At 45.5% G+C, this 15,703-nt stretch overlaps 1 protein-coding gene across 1 annotated transcript in view; it reads right to left on the reverse strand.

The window, feature by feature from the left end:
• Positions 1–965: 965 nt before the first annotated feature.
• LOC137435052 (disheveled-associated activator of morphogenesis 2) overlaps positions 966–15,703 on the reverse strand; it is a 320,317-nt gene continuing 305,579 nt past the window's right edge. The window contains exon 26 of the mRNA XM_068128440.2: positions 966–5,154. Coding sequence (XP_067984541.1) covers positions 4,939–5,154 — 216 coding nt within the window. The 3' untranslated portion in view covers positions 966–4,938. The remainder of the gene's footprint in view (positions 5,155–15,703) is intronic.

The raw sequence follows: 15,703 nt of genomic DNA on the forward strand, positions 1-15,703 counted from the left end.
TTGACAATCTCAAACCAGACATATCATCAAATGTTTATCAGAGCCAGCTTAATCAAAAGTTGGTGCACGATAAGACGTCCAACAGTCGATGTATCAACATTGGAGATCCAGTGTTTGCCCGAAATTTTGGTGCAGGTGCGACGTGGCTACCGGGAGACATCATCGAGAAGCCAGGTCCACTGTCCAGTGTGATTCGCCTGCAGGACGGCCGCAAAATTCGTCGACATCAGGACCACATAACCTACCGTCACTGTGAGTCGATGGAGCCTGTAGCATCGTCACAGTCAGGACAACAGTTCGACCCGCCACTGCCGGAGATCGTCGTGGCCGCTCCAGCCAGCTCGGATGCCCCGAAAACCTCTGCAAACGCTACACCCTTCGTGGAGACCAAAGGAATCACCTCGGACTCTGTATCCACTGGTACACCGCGACCCAAAGGAATCACCTCGGACTCTGTATCCACTGGTACACCGCGACGCTCAATGCGTGAGAGAAAAGCACCCGACCGGTTGAATCTTTGAAGATGTTTTTTTTCACGTTGACACATGTTCTATTTTCACGTATTTTCATTATTCTCATAACCGTTTGCACACATATTTTCACATGTTTTGGAAATGTTGCTTTTGAAATGTCAATTCTGGAAATCTAGCACGTATATTGCTCTTGGTAATTTTGGACTTAAAGGGGAGGATGTCATGTATGCAGTGCAAATGTTCACCGTTGTATCCCTACACCGGGACCGGGTTGTATCCCTACGCCAGAGCTCGGATGGCGCTGCTGTGAATCGGGCCTTGATTGGCAGAGTGAATAAACGCGTACGACAATTGATCGCAGTTTGTCGAGATACTTTACAGCCACACTCTCCAAGGTGTCTCAATACCTGTATTTAAAAAAACCAAAAAAAAAACCTGGAGCTGGTTTGACGTTCCTGCCATAAGTAATGTCTTTCAGTAAACCAAAGACAGTTTTGCAAGAGTACAGTATTCTTTATTCGGTGGTAGAACAGAGAAAGAAGCCTTATAAGATGATGTGGCATGCAGTACAAGTTAAATAGGTGGTTGTATTTACACAGATGCATCAGATATTTTGAAATAAAACGAAGAAGTTGGTAAAAAAAAAAGAAGAGGAAGAAGAAGAAGACGAAGAGGAAGAAGCAAATAACAATTGGTACAACAATTTAAAAATCGTTTGAAAATGTGATATGGTCATAACTTCCTTAGATCAAGTCATGTATACACAAAGGCAATTGACAAACAGGAAGATACAGCTTGCGCAGTGTACTGCAGTCCCCCAAAAAAGGATAAATACGAGGGCAATTCAAGGTTGATGTCGACTTTACAATTCAAGACAAAGAGGAAGTACCAGGAAGTTGATAAACGTTGAGCTATTTCTCAAGGTAGTCCCCTGCTATACACACACAGTTGCCCAATGGATGTGGTAACTCTGATGCCAATTGTGGACAAATATTTCAGATGGGCACAGAGCCAGGGTAGGAGAACTGCGTTGACATCGCCATCTTAATGCCACCCAGATGTTATTTGAGTGCTTCAAGAGATGAAACCACACAAGGTGACGAGTGTGACAATTTAGAACTTGGCGACCCAGCTCCGCTGGAGTAAAAGTGGTCATATTTGGCATGTGAGTGTGAGAATTATTGTGCAGTCGAATCATGGCCGGAAACGGCGTACTTGCCCACTGCTGTCTGCGTAGTGCTCATCTCACTACATTGTGGAACAAGACTGTAGATGCTGATGTTGTGTTCTTTCTTATGTGCTATATTATTTCCGATTATGTTGTTGTTGTTGTTGTTGAATTGAGAAGAATCGGCAACTGAATCGGCTGAATGGAGAAGGTGGATCAGACTCGGCAACGGTTGCTCGAGTGAGATGTGCATGGAAGAAGTTTCGGGAATTGAGTGGCGTGCTGATGATGAGGGGAGTGTCGTTGAAGCTGAAGGGAAAGGTGTATGCTGCATGTGTGAGAAGTGTTATGATTTATGGGAGCGAGACATGGGTAATGAACGTAGAGCAGCAACGAAGGTTGGAAAGGGTGGAAATGCGAATGGTTCGACGGATGTGCGGAGTATCGTTGAGAGAGAGGAAGACAAATGATGAATTGCGAAAGATGATGGGAATAGAGCCTGTGATTGATGCTGTGAAGAGGAACAGGTTGAGATGGTTTGGTCATGTGTTGAGGAAGGATGAAAGTGACTGGTTGAGAAGAGTGATGGAAATGAATGTAGAAGGAAGTAGAAGACGGGGAAGACCGAGAAAGACTTGGCTTGAGGTGGTGGAAGAAGAAATGCAGGCAAGGGGGTTAACAAGGAGAGATGCAGAAAATAGGGCAAAATGGAGAAGATTGTCATGGGGACCGCAAGGCTAACCCCCGCTCTAGCAGGGAAAATGGCCTTTTAAAATGCATGTTGTTGTTGTTGTTGTTGTTGTTGTTGTTGAATTGCCAGATGTTGAAGGATTTCTGGGAAGACACATGATGTAAGAGGAGGAGGATTGGTGGGAGGAGACGCCATCTTAACTGAGTCAGACATTTGTTACATTTGGCATCCACATTTTACTAATATTCTTGAATTTCATGTGAAAATTAATGATTCCACACTTCCAACACCAATATACAAATCTTCTTCAATTTCACGTATAGGAATCTGGCAATTCTTCGAATCATCTGTTCAACGTATTTGGTATTTGCTTGAATGACAGCATTTGGTTGGATGTGAGAATGTTCAACATCACTCACTATTTATGGCAAATTTTGAACTCTACGTCGTTTAACCAACCACTTGCGTGAAAAACAGGCCTCACGGAATTGTGCAGACATTTTCCTGTGAATTTGTGCCGGTTTGTTGTTCTCCTTCACATAGAGCTTAATGAAACCGCAATGTTCCACAGCACATGTGATGCTGTTGGATGTCATCTTGGTTTTACCCAGGATACGTTTTCACCAGAGCCGTCGTCACTTTCTGTGCAACTTGCTCAGGGTAGATGCAAGGCGACCCATCAACATGTGCGCCGCCCCTCGGATGGATGCTAAACTGGCATCCTGTCTTGTCGTCATTAGTTGGTGAACTGTCAAAAACATCCCACAGCATTATTCGCGAAGAGTAGGCGAGCTAATGCCGGCACCCAAGTTCCAAATTCCTGTCCTCACCCACAGGGAACACTGCATCTGTGGCACAGCTGGGCCCTCAGCAAATAATGCTACCCGCCCGCAGCCATGTGCTGCATATGAAGGAAGAACAAGAAGGGTATGCGCACATAATTTCAGCAATGAAAGGTTGTTTTTTTTTTAACATCTCTACAACAAAAAGCCCACGGTAAACTTGAACCTCCCTCGTATATTGCGAATGAGCAAGAGAATACTGAACAAGCTATAAGTTGGCTTGCAAGGAATGAGACACCTTGAAAGTGAAGAAAACACTGTCAATTGCAAGTTAATCAAAAATGTTAACCACAACATGTGCGTTAACGCATATACAGGACATACATGAAGACACTTGTGTACAAATAAAAGATATTCACAGGGAAGTAATACACGAAAATCTAAACACCTGCATCACCTAAATTTGGCATAAAAGTATTGTTCAAGCAATAATTAGAATCGACCCTCGATTGTCAATTTCACCACAAATACATGGTTCCAAGGTGGCAGATGATGAACGGCGTATGATTATTGCTAACAGAACGGTAAGTTGTGGAACAAGCAACCTAAGTGTTTCGAATTGGTAAATGGTACAAGGGTAGAGCACCATCAGTGATTTTTGGGGGAATAGTAACAGCTCTGATTGCTTGGTATAATAACAGAATGCATATGGATTTCCTTAACATTGCCATCCATTTAACCTATGAATGTATGGCTGCCACCGAAGAATTTTAGCACCGGGACAAACCTGACCGGGAAAAGAATGAGAATGTCCAGGTAAGTGCAATAAAAAAACAAATTAACACATATATGGCCATATTTGGTCTTTTCAGCCCTCTGTATAAGCAGTATCATCACACATGATTCGGTGATGAGAAAGGCAATACAATAATGATAGTTAATATGGCCTTCACGAAGCCAGGCAAGTCTACCTTTGCCTCCTCTGCTGCCGATTCGCACAAAGGTAGCTTTCCTGAATAGGCACGTCGTACACCTGGAGCGATGCGGAATGACTAACTGATGCGTAGATACCTGTCAGGGATGATTGGTTTTGATGAGTACTTTTGAAAACCATACCAATCGAAAGCAAAATGCTTGAGCGAACATCATATTAGCCCTCAGTAAAGCCCAAGCACGTGTGTGTGTGTATCACAATGCAAAATTGAGATAAAAGTGTCGATGGTTCAACACACAGCAATATATTTTGGTCTGGGAAAGGCAATGCCCAAAGGAGAAATGCACAACAAAGCAGCTTTTGAATGATGAGGCAATAAAACACGATAATAAAATTTCACTCTCCAACGGCTTCTGGTCGAAGCCGATAGAAACATGTTTACATATCAGCCCTATTGTACCCAGCTGGTGAACTTGCAACTTCTTTCTGAGTTATTTTGGGTGGGGGTGGGGAGGGGTGCGTGATGTGTATGTATATATATATATATATATACATAGGTATGTGTGTGTGTCTGTATGTGTACGCACGTGCACGCAAATCTTACGCCATCGAATCCTCCCAACTAAAAGTCAGTCATACAGGTGAAATCCTGAGCCAATGACAGAAGTCCATCTGTTCAGCGAACAAAAGTCCAAACGAGCAATTCAGCTTCCAACCAAACGCGGAGGCTACCCCAAGAACCATTTTCCCTTTAAAGTGTTTGCTTTTGACAACGTTTGTATTGGATGGTGGCAGGAGCATGGTTCCTTGGAGCTTTCCTGCTTGGTGCAGAGCCTCTGCCAAACTTCAAACAGCTGCCAGAGCAGGATGCAAAGTTGACGGCCAGACACTTAGCTCAGCTTGCCTGTGGGCCTCTCCCTGCTGACACTGCCATCCAGCAACGAGTTTCCTCCTCGCTTACGATTGCGCTTGATCTTTGACAGGTCCTTGTCGAAAACCTCACCGGAACGCAGTGCCGATACCAAATCGTCAAACTCTCCCCCTTCTTCGGTCGACGCCTGTTTCATTTTCTTGAGGCGCCTCTCTCGATCACGCTGCTCCTTTAACTTTTGTGAGAAAGGCATTCATGATTGGGAGACAGGAACAAAGAGAAAATGAATAAATATCCATGCATAATGTGCGTTTCATCATCATCTATTTTTCCACATTTCAAACATTTTCAGTCGAATAAAAAAAAGAGGGTAGAGTATTAAAAAAATAAGATGCAAACATAGTACACAGAACCAGGTAATTATAAAGATGATCAAATCAAGTTCACATTATAAAGCACGAGCAGGAGCAACCGGCGTTTCCAGGCGAGTGGGGAGGGGGGGGGGGGGGGGGGAGGCTGGAGAGGGAGGGGAAAGATATACTACACATACAAATTTGGGGGGCGAGGGGAATTTACCCATGCAACACTCCAAACTTCTTCTATTTAAAAATCATGGAGGCCACTGTGCTCTTGGGAACCTTCAATGCAGCAGAAATTTTTTTGTCAGCTTCCCCAGATCTGTGCCTCGACACGATCCTGTCTCTGAGCTCTGCAGGCAGTTCCTTCGACCTCATGGCTTGGTTTTTGCTCTGATATGGATTGTCAGCTGTGAGACCTTATATAGACAGGTGTGTGCCTTTCCAAATCATGTCCAATCAATTGAATTTACCACAGGTGGACTCCAATCAAGGTGTAGAAACATCTCAAAGATGATCAAGAGAAATGGGAGGCACCTGAGCTAAATTTCAAGTGTCATAGCAAAGGGTCTGAATACTTATGTCAATGTGATATTTCAGTTTTTTCTTTTTAATAAATTTGCAAAACTTTCTAAAATCCTGTTTTCTCTTTGTCATTTTGGGGTATTGAGTGTAGATTGATGAGGGGAAAAATAAATTTAAACGATTTCAGCATAAGGCTGCAACATAACAAAATGTGAAAATAGTGAAGGGGTCTGAATACTTTCTGAATGCACTGTAAGTAATGCTCATGTATGACATAATGATCCCATCGAGCGTGAACATAGAAAACGAAGCATTGCAACCGGATATTGTACTGAGGTACAAAAAAGAAAAGAAGGGATTGCTAATTGAGGTGTCAGCCCCCAGCAATTTTGGCCTAAACAATGAATAACTCAAGAAAATAACCAAATACCAAGACCTCAAAAATGAAGTGAAAATATCCTGGAAGCTGAAGAGTGCCAATATTATGCCAGTATTTATTGGAGCAACGGAATTTATTTAAAAAAATAACCTTACAAGAATCTTAAAAACCATCCCTGAGAACATTACTACAAACAATGTATTGTTTAAGGTCATCGAGGAACGCATAACCACTTGTTACTCAGTATAGTCCTGCGGAGGCTGTAGACCCTTTGTACAGAGTGGTCACAAAGTCCCGAAACATAAGTGTGTCCTCTGTTACTTATTTGTTTTATTTGTTTTCCAGGTACGGCTTCAGCATGACGGACACCAGTGAGTACACAATAGAAGAGAGACTGATTATTGTGTTTGGATTCACGACCGCGTGCAAGAAGGAGCAAATTTTGAAAACATAAGAACAAGATTTTCGCAGAGATTCGTTAAGCCAGCTCCTATGCACGACATGATGTGGGCATGGGAGAAGAAGGCTTTTTCAACAGGTAGTGTCCTTGATTTAAAGCGTTCTGGTCGTCCAGCATCACGTCAACGCCATGTGGACATTATTGAAGCGTCCTGCTCAAGATCACCACTGAAATCATCTCGAAAAAGATCTTGAGTTAGGCATTCCACGCTCAACAGTCCAAAAAATAATGAAAAAGAATCTGGGATTGAAGCCATGAAGTCAGGGACTGCTTTTATGACCTCCAACCCTCAACATGGAAGAGGATGTCCAGAAGAACATGGAGAAAAATTAAAATTTGTGCAGAGAATGGAGGGGAGCATACAGATAAATTATAACTAAAGTCTAACTCCGTGCATAGGGACTTTGTGGCCACTCTGGATATTAATTTCTATTCTGCATACAGAATAGTAAATTTTTTTATGTAACTGGTGTGATTCTCAACAGAGCATCCCAGCTAACATAATAATGTTGTTACAGCATCATAAAAATATTTTTCCAAAATTGTTAAAACATTTTGGCGGATTTTAAAAACGTTAAAACGGTATCAGATAACGTTTGTATGACATTTAAAAAAAGGCTTAATACAAATTATCATAACTATGAAAATGTAGTTGAAACGTTTTAGGCATGCAATGCCTTCTGAAAATGCTTTAGTGAGGTTTTAAAAACTGCAAAATAATGTTTTCATAACATTTGGCTACAATCTTTTTGAAATGTGAAAATGTTTTGTGACAGCTGTTATCGACCTAAGGCGAGATCTGGCCCTCCACAACGAGGAGGATGCAAATCGAGATCACACAAAGTGCCATAATTTCACGTTTTCACATCAATTTGATTAAGACTTGAACGTTTTTATTGTGATGTTCACCCTCTGTGGAAATAATGTGGTACAGCAATTTTCAGGACATATTGGAGCCGAGCCTTAGAAATGTATCAGGAACAAACAAGCTCGAATATATAATATATAAATTATATATATATAAATTATATATATAATGTCCACTCCTGGACATCATCAGATGCATCTGGCTGCCGAAGCAGTTTCTTGACTATTGACGACAATCCTGGTCAGAGTGTCACTCCTACGCAGGATACTCGAATGGCTCATTCACCCAAGTAAGCTGGTACTCATTTTGCGACCTCGGAAGGTTGACAGGCTGAGTCAACACCAACTGGTATTAATTCAACGACCGACCAGTATTTGAATTCAGGACCCTAGAGACTCCCAAGCCAGCAACCTAACCGTTAAGTCAATGCCAGGCATGCATATATATATATACACACACACACACACACATATATATACTAGCGTCGTTACTGAGGGACGGGCTTATTTTAGCTGAGGCTAATGAATGTACCTGAGTTGCTGTGTTGTCATGATTTACACCAATCATAATACAAACAATTACTTTGCACAAATGTATTTGTTGTGTTTGTGATATTACATTTTTATAAGCAATTTAGGTTGAAGATTTAGGTTGAATGGTTTTTTTTTCAAGAAAGAACCCATCAGCACATACATAGGGGAGGGGTAGGTGCAGACTGGAAGTTTGGGATGATTACACCTCACCACCACGTAATTCAAAACACCTCACCACCACGTAATTCAAAACACCTCACCACCACGTCATTCAAAACACCTCACCACCACGAAATTGAAAACACCTCACAGCCATCAAACACGTAATAAAAACACCTCACCACCACGTAATGCAAAACACCTCACCACCACGAAATTGAAAACACCTCACCACCACGAAATTGAAAACACCTCACAGCCATCAAACACGTAATAAAAACACCTCACAGCCATAAAACACGTAATAAAAACACCTCACCACCACAAAATTAAAAACACCTCACCACCACGAAATTGAAAACACCTCACAGCCATCAAACACGTAATAAAAACACCTCACAGCCATAAAACACGTAATAAAAACACCTCACCACCACGAAATTAAAAACACCTCACAGCCATCAAACACGTAATGAAAACACCTCACAGCCATAAAACACGTAATAAAAATACCTCACCACCACGAAATTAAAAACACCTCACAGCCATCAAACGCGTAATAAAAACACCTCACAGCCATAAAACACGTAATAAAAACACCTCACCACCACAAAATTAAAAACACCTCACCACCACGTAATTATAAATACCTCACCACCATGTAAATCAAAACACCTCACCACCATGTGATTGAAAAACACCTCACCACCATGTGATTTAAAAACACCTCACCACCACGTCATTTAAAAACACCTCACCACCACAAAATTCAAAATACTTCACCACCACGTGATTCAAAACCACCACAACGTTATTAAAAACACTTCACAACCTGGTGTTGTTGCTGTTGTTAGTCCTGGTGTTGGCTTAGCGGTTAGGGTGTCGGCTTGGGATCCTAGGATCCTGGGTTAGATTCCCGATCGATCGCTGAATTAACGCCAGCGGGGATGACTCAGCCTGTCATCCTTCCGAGGTCGGCAAATTGAGTACCAGCTTGCTGAGATGAATGATCCTGGTGTGTACCCCGGTTTAGAATAGGTATACCGTATCCCTGCGCATCGAAAGAGGCGACCAAGGATTGGCGTCAGGAAGGGCATCCGACCATTAAAACATTGCCTCAAACAGGGAACCATGACTGTCATGGGGCCCGCTATAGCGGGGAAAATGGCCTTAAAACGATCATTCATTCATTCATTCATTCATTCACAACCACGGAAACAAAAGTTTGAGGGAGTCATTAAGTGACAACACAGACACTGCCCAGATATGTAGCTATATAGATAAATGACTATACCCAAGTTGCCGTTTTGTCATGGTTTAAACCAATCATAATACAAACAATTATTTTGCACAAATGTATTTGTAATATACGTGATATCACATTATATAAACAATTGAAGTTGGAAAAACTTTTTTCCTAAAACAATTCCAAAAAAAAAAAAAAAAAATTGGAAGATTTTTCCAAACAAATACCCTTAGGACATACCGACGGGAGAGATATGAGCATACCAGAAGTTTGGTACGATTTCACGAAAGTTTGAGAAGGTAGTTCAATGACAACACAGGACAGACGCTGCACAGATATATATATATAGATATATATATACACATGTTAAACAAAAGCATGGTGTTGGCTTAGCGGCTAGGGTGCCAGCTTAGGATCCTAGGATCCTGGGATCCTGGGATCCTGGGTTCGCATCCCGGTCGATTGCTGAATTAACGCCAGGGGGGTTGACTCAGCCTGTCATCCTTCCGAGGTCGGCTAATTGAGTACCAGCTCACTGGTAATTCCCTGTTTGTTGTAAAAGGCGACAAACAGGGTTGGCGGCAGGAAGGGCATCCGGCCGTAAAACATTGCTTCAAAAAGGGGACCAAAAAAACAACAACCACGGTGCCCAAAAAAGGCCAACCCCCGCTTTGTGGGGAAAAATGGCCTCTAAAGGTGTTTTATTTTATTTTATACATGTTAAACAAAAGGATATACAGTACAGTATGTAAATTCGGCAAAAAGAGCAACACGAACCTTAAATGCGGCATGACACTGACGTCATGCACCTACATTATGCATGTATATATTTACATATATATACTGAAACGCAAAACAAACTTACCACCTTTGAAACCTTTAAATATCAACAATAACACTGCGTGTAGTAAATGTGTGAACTTATTTGTGGACAATAGTGTCCTCACTGTCAGACAAAACGGTCACGGATGGTCACTTGAACCTTCAATGGTCACTTCATAGCACAGCTGTTGAACAGCCGTTTTGACTGTCAGTGATTAGCCAAGGGGTACGGGATGATTTTAATGAGCTGCACGTGATGTCTTGATATTGGCTTTAAAAAGGCCAGTGCAAAATGGGCATTTCAATCAACATGCCACGATTGTCAAGGGATCAACGGCAGCGTGCCCTGGGCATGCTGCAAGGCGGACTGAGCTACCGTGAGGTGGCACGTCGCCTTGGTTGTTCACACCAGACGATATCGGCCCTGGTGGACAGAGACACCCTCCACAACTCTGCAGATGACAGACCTCGATCAGGGAGGCCAAGAGTCACCACTGCAAGGCAGGACAGGCAGATGGTCCGAAGTCACCTGCGGGATCGATTCCGTCCAGCATCCCGCACTGCGGCAGAAACTCCGGGGCGTGCAAACCCACGGATCTCCAATGATACTGCACGAAGACGACTGCATGACTATGGCCTGACTGCCAGAAGACCATACAGAGGCCCCGTGATGACGGCTGCCCATCGCCGCAACCGACAGAGATGGTGCCAGTAGCATCAGCGGTGGACCTTGGCGCAGTGGAACGAGGTCGCTTTCAGCGATGAGTCAAGGTTCTGTGTGGACAGTCCTGATGGGCGTGAGCGTGTCTGGAGAAGAACTGGCGAGCGATATGCCGATTGTTGCGTGCGTCAAGCCAACAGGTGGGGTGGCCCAAGTGTGATGGTGTGGGCCGCCATATCAGGCCAGTACAGGACGCCACTGGTGGTTGTGGATGGGAATCTTAACGCCCAGCGTCTTAACGTTTCTTTTGCGTTTCAGTATATATTTACACACATATATATATATATATATATATATATATATATATATATATATATATATATATATATATATATATATATATATATATATATATGTATAGACATATATATATATACATATATACTGTATATATATATATATATATATATATACATATATATATAAATATCTCACGCTTTATATTTCACCTGTATGCATCATACAAGTTGGCAGGATGGCCTGGACTGGTGGTACGCACACTTGACTCTAAACTGTCCAGCCTGGGTTTGAATCCCGACCCAGCTATAACCTGTCATGTCGGTGTTTCACAGGCAGGGTGATTCATCAATGTGTGTACCGCTAAACTGGGCGCCCCGTTTGCGTCCCATTAGTTGTTGGATGTTAAGGATCTCACCGTGTCTTCCACAAAGAGAAGGCGAGCTATCGCCGGCACTCTGAACAAGTTGTGGCCTGGCATGCTCTTCTCCTCTGCCGTTATATACGTTGTGAGAAACCACCGGTGAAACCACCTGTTCTCACCCAGATTTGGTGCCCCGCCCACCGCGTGACGTGGCCTCCTTGGAGCCTCACGCGATCGGGAGGCGATTCGGCACGTGATTGGTGGAGAGTCCAGAGAGCGCGGTCGCCATCTTATGCAACGGACGCGACTCTCGAAGGCTCCGAGTGGGAAATAGATAAAGGGATTTCCCTTAATCTTCACGACAGCCGCGTTGGGCTGATCGTTTACCGTTCTGTATTTTACGAGTGAGTAACTCCGGAAGAGAACGAGTGATTCCCGGATCTCGTGGATTGGAACCGTGAGTCAGATATTGCCTGCGTCGTGTTGGAGCTGCTGGCCGACCGTTCCTGCAGGCCTTGTGCGGTGTATTCCACTCTGTTACCCTCCGAGTCCCGGAGATCGTCGATTGGAACCGCGAGTGATCTTGCCTGCGTCCTGTTTGGAGCTTCTGGGGCCGACAGTTCCTGCAGGCTTTGTGCAGTGTATTCCATTCTGTTACCATTTATGGTTTTTGTGATCGAGCCAATAAAGCATCGTGCCTTACCCCTAGAAGGCCGATTAAAACACAATTGTGTTTATTGAGTTCTCTCTGTCCACTCCGTGGACTACTTGAAGCCCGGACATTAACGTCCGTATTCCGTGCTGGGAACCATTTCACAGCCGGGATCGCGACAAATGGGTTGCTCGTCCTAGGATCTTTCAAGTGAGAGACATTCGAATTGAGACGGGAATTCGGCATCTGCATCTTCTCTGCATCTTCTCACCAGCGGACGCCGTCTTGGAGGAACTTTCTCGCCGTAGGACGCTGTCTTGGGTGGTGCTTCACTGCAGAATAAGTGAGCCTCGGATCCCTCCAAACAACCGACAAAAAAAAAAAACGTGAGTATTTGTACGTGGTATTTTTCTCATTGGCAATTTGATGTGCGGTGGTGATATTGTGTAGTTCGTGTCGTATTTCCCCAACAGAGCGTTGTGTTTGAGCGTTGTGTTTTGTGCCTTGTCTTATGATAACTCGTAGCCAAGCTATGTCGACCAGAGAAGTGAGAGTTCAACCTGATCATGTTGACAGTCGCGTGGGTGGCGATGCGAGCGACGCAATCAGCCTTGACCCAGTCACTAAACCCGATATGTTAGGAAGCGATTCCATCATGACTAAATGCATGCGTTCGCCCTTCTGGACCGGGCTGACTCCGGTTCAACAACTTGACATGTATAACAGGGAGAATGACAGGGCAGAGGCAGAGCGTGCGGCAGCAGAGAGAGAGCGTGAGAGAGAGAGAGAGCGTGCGGCAGCAGCAGAGGCAGAGCGTGCTGCGGCAGCAGAGAGAGAGCATGCGGCAGCAGAGAGAGAGCGTGAGAGAGAGAGAGAGCGTGCGGCAGCAGCAGAGGCAGCAGCAGAAGCTGAACACGTCAGAGAGCATGAGTTGCGAATGTTGACTGAACGACCGCGGGCAGAGGGGTCTGCTGCAAGAGTCCCGGAAACTGTTCATGTTCGTTTGCCGGACTGGACGGGAGACACGAAGCCAGAAGCGTATCTGGAGATGGCGGAGAAATTGTTGGCTGCCGGTGGCATTGATGAGAGCTTGTGGGTCGGCCATCTTGTGAGCCATCTATCTGAGAGGGCGAGGGAGGTATATGCGAGGATGGCAACCGAGGACGCAAACAAATACAGGGCATTGAAGGCCGAGATTTTGAACGCCTATGCGGTGTCCGCATGTATTTATAGGAGAAATTTTTTCAGCTGGACTCGTGAGTCCAGTCAAACCTATGAGGAACATTCGCGGGCCTTGTTGGAACAGCTGCAGAGATGGTTCAAGGGGAGCAAGGTTGAGTTACCTCAAGCGGTTGCGGAACTCCTGGTGCGTTACCGTATCGATCAACAGCTTCCGCCTGACTTAGCATTGTTTCTTGTCGACAAAGACACTGTTTCCTTGGCAGACTGCGTCAACCTTATTGATAAACATGTTTTGGCGTGCAAAATGCTGCAAGTCACGCAGTCGCGTCGTAAGACGGAGGAGTCTGCGATCAAGACCGCCCCCCGTCTGCCCGGCGGCTGGATCGAGGGGAGGGGTTCTCCGATGCCCTCCACTGGTGGCGGTCGCGAGCCGCAGACCAGGGCAGGGCCCTGGTGCGATTTCTGCAAACGCGTGGGGCACGGTGAAAACCGCTGCTTCTCTAATCCCGCTAGTCCGGCCTACCGAGGCAACCCTCCTGTTAAGTCGGAGGGAGATCAGTGGAGCTCATCCGCCGGGCCCTCGCACACGACGGTGGCATCGGTGACCGAGGTCACTGCCACCGAGGCTAATTCCATTCATCCACTGTACCAGGATTATTCAGGGACAGCCTTAGTGGGTGGCCCTGATTCGATGCTGAAGTTTGAGGCCCAATACCTTCGGGATACTGGGGCGACACGGTGTGTTCTCCGGGCGGGGGTAGTTCCGGCCTCTCAGATGCGTTATACCGGCGAGTATACCCTCCTTCGGGGCATTGACCGGGTTCTTGGCCGGTATCCCCTTGCCCTCCTCGAGGTCCGGAGTGACATTTTTAAGGGTCCAGTGACCTGTGTGGTGGTACCCTACTACCCGATACCCGGGGTCTCCTTGCTGATTGGCAATGATGCCATGGCCAGGGAGGAGTCATTGACTCTGACCTGTGGGGGGGTCACTAGATCCCAGAGTAAACAGGCGGAGAGAGTGGCGGAGTCAGACATATCTTCACTCTGGCCCGAGGAGCCTAGCGCCTCGACTCCAGTTCCCGACGGTGACGTTGCGTCAGCTGAAGTCCACCCGAGCCTCCCGTCAAGCCACCCTCAGGTGCCGTGCTCCTCAGGGACCGCTCCCGCCATGTCGCGATTCAGCAGGAACGCTAATGCTAAGGTATATGTGGGAAACCTGGGCAATGGAGCAGCGAAAGCCGAGCTAGGGAGGGTCTTCAAACATTACGGACCACTCCGCAACGTATGGGTTGCTCGAAACCCACCTGGATTTGCAGTTGTTGAGTTTGAAGAGCCACGAGATGCTGAAGATTCGGTCAGAGCCCTTGATGGAAGGTTAATTTGCGGATCGCGTGTGTGCGTCGAGATGTCGAATGGCATGTCGCGGCGGCCTCGTTTCAGACGCCCTTTGGTCCGCAGGCCTTTCGACCCGAACGATCGATGTTACCAGTGCGGTGAAGGGGGTCATTACGCATATGACTGTTGTTCTCGACACCGGAGGAGTACCCGCCGCTCTAGGTCTCGGCCCGTTTCCTTCCTGTCAACGCTTCCCCCAACTTGAGTTTGGCCCCCTTGCCTCTCTATTGTGCTTTGTGTGAAGTGTAACTCTTGTAGGGTAGATATTAATGTGGTGTATGGTGTTAAAATTTGTGTGTGAAAAAAAAAAAAACCAAACTGGTTCATTGTTAACCTGTTAATGCCTGTTAATTGCCTGTGCGTTAATAATTGCGTTATTGTTGCGCTATTGCGTTGCGTTGTATGGTTGCGTTGTTGCGTTATTGTTGTTAATAAGTGTTAATAATTGTTAATTGCGTTAATTGCCTGTTAGCGATTACCGCCATCATCTTGCCATGTGATTTGCACCTACTACAAATACTGGTTTTAAAAACGCCGTCTATTCGACGGGGTTTTTACTTAGGGGGGGAGGACTGTGAGAAACCACCGGTGAAACCACCTGTTCTCACCCAGATTTGGTGCCCCGCCCACCGCGTGACGTGGCCTCCTTGGAGCCTCACGCGATCGGGAGGCGATTCGGCACGTGATTGGTGGAGAGTCCAGAGAGCGCGGTCGCCATCTTATGCAACGGACGCGACTCTCGAAGGCTCCGAGTGGGAAATAGATAAAGGGATTTCCCTTAATCTTCACGACAGCCGCGTTGGGCTGATCGTTTACCGTTCTGTATTTTACGAGTGAGTAACTCCGGAAGAGAACGAGTGATTCCCGGATCTCGTGGATTGGAAC

This window comes from Myxine glutinosa, chromosome 9 (assembly GCF_964187855.1).
Source record: "Myxine glutinosa chromosome 9, kmMyxGlut1.1, whole genome shotgun sequence".
Lineage (NCBI taxonomy): Eukaryota > Metazoa > Chordata > Myxini > Myxiniformes > Myxinidae > Myxine > Myxine glutinosa.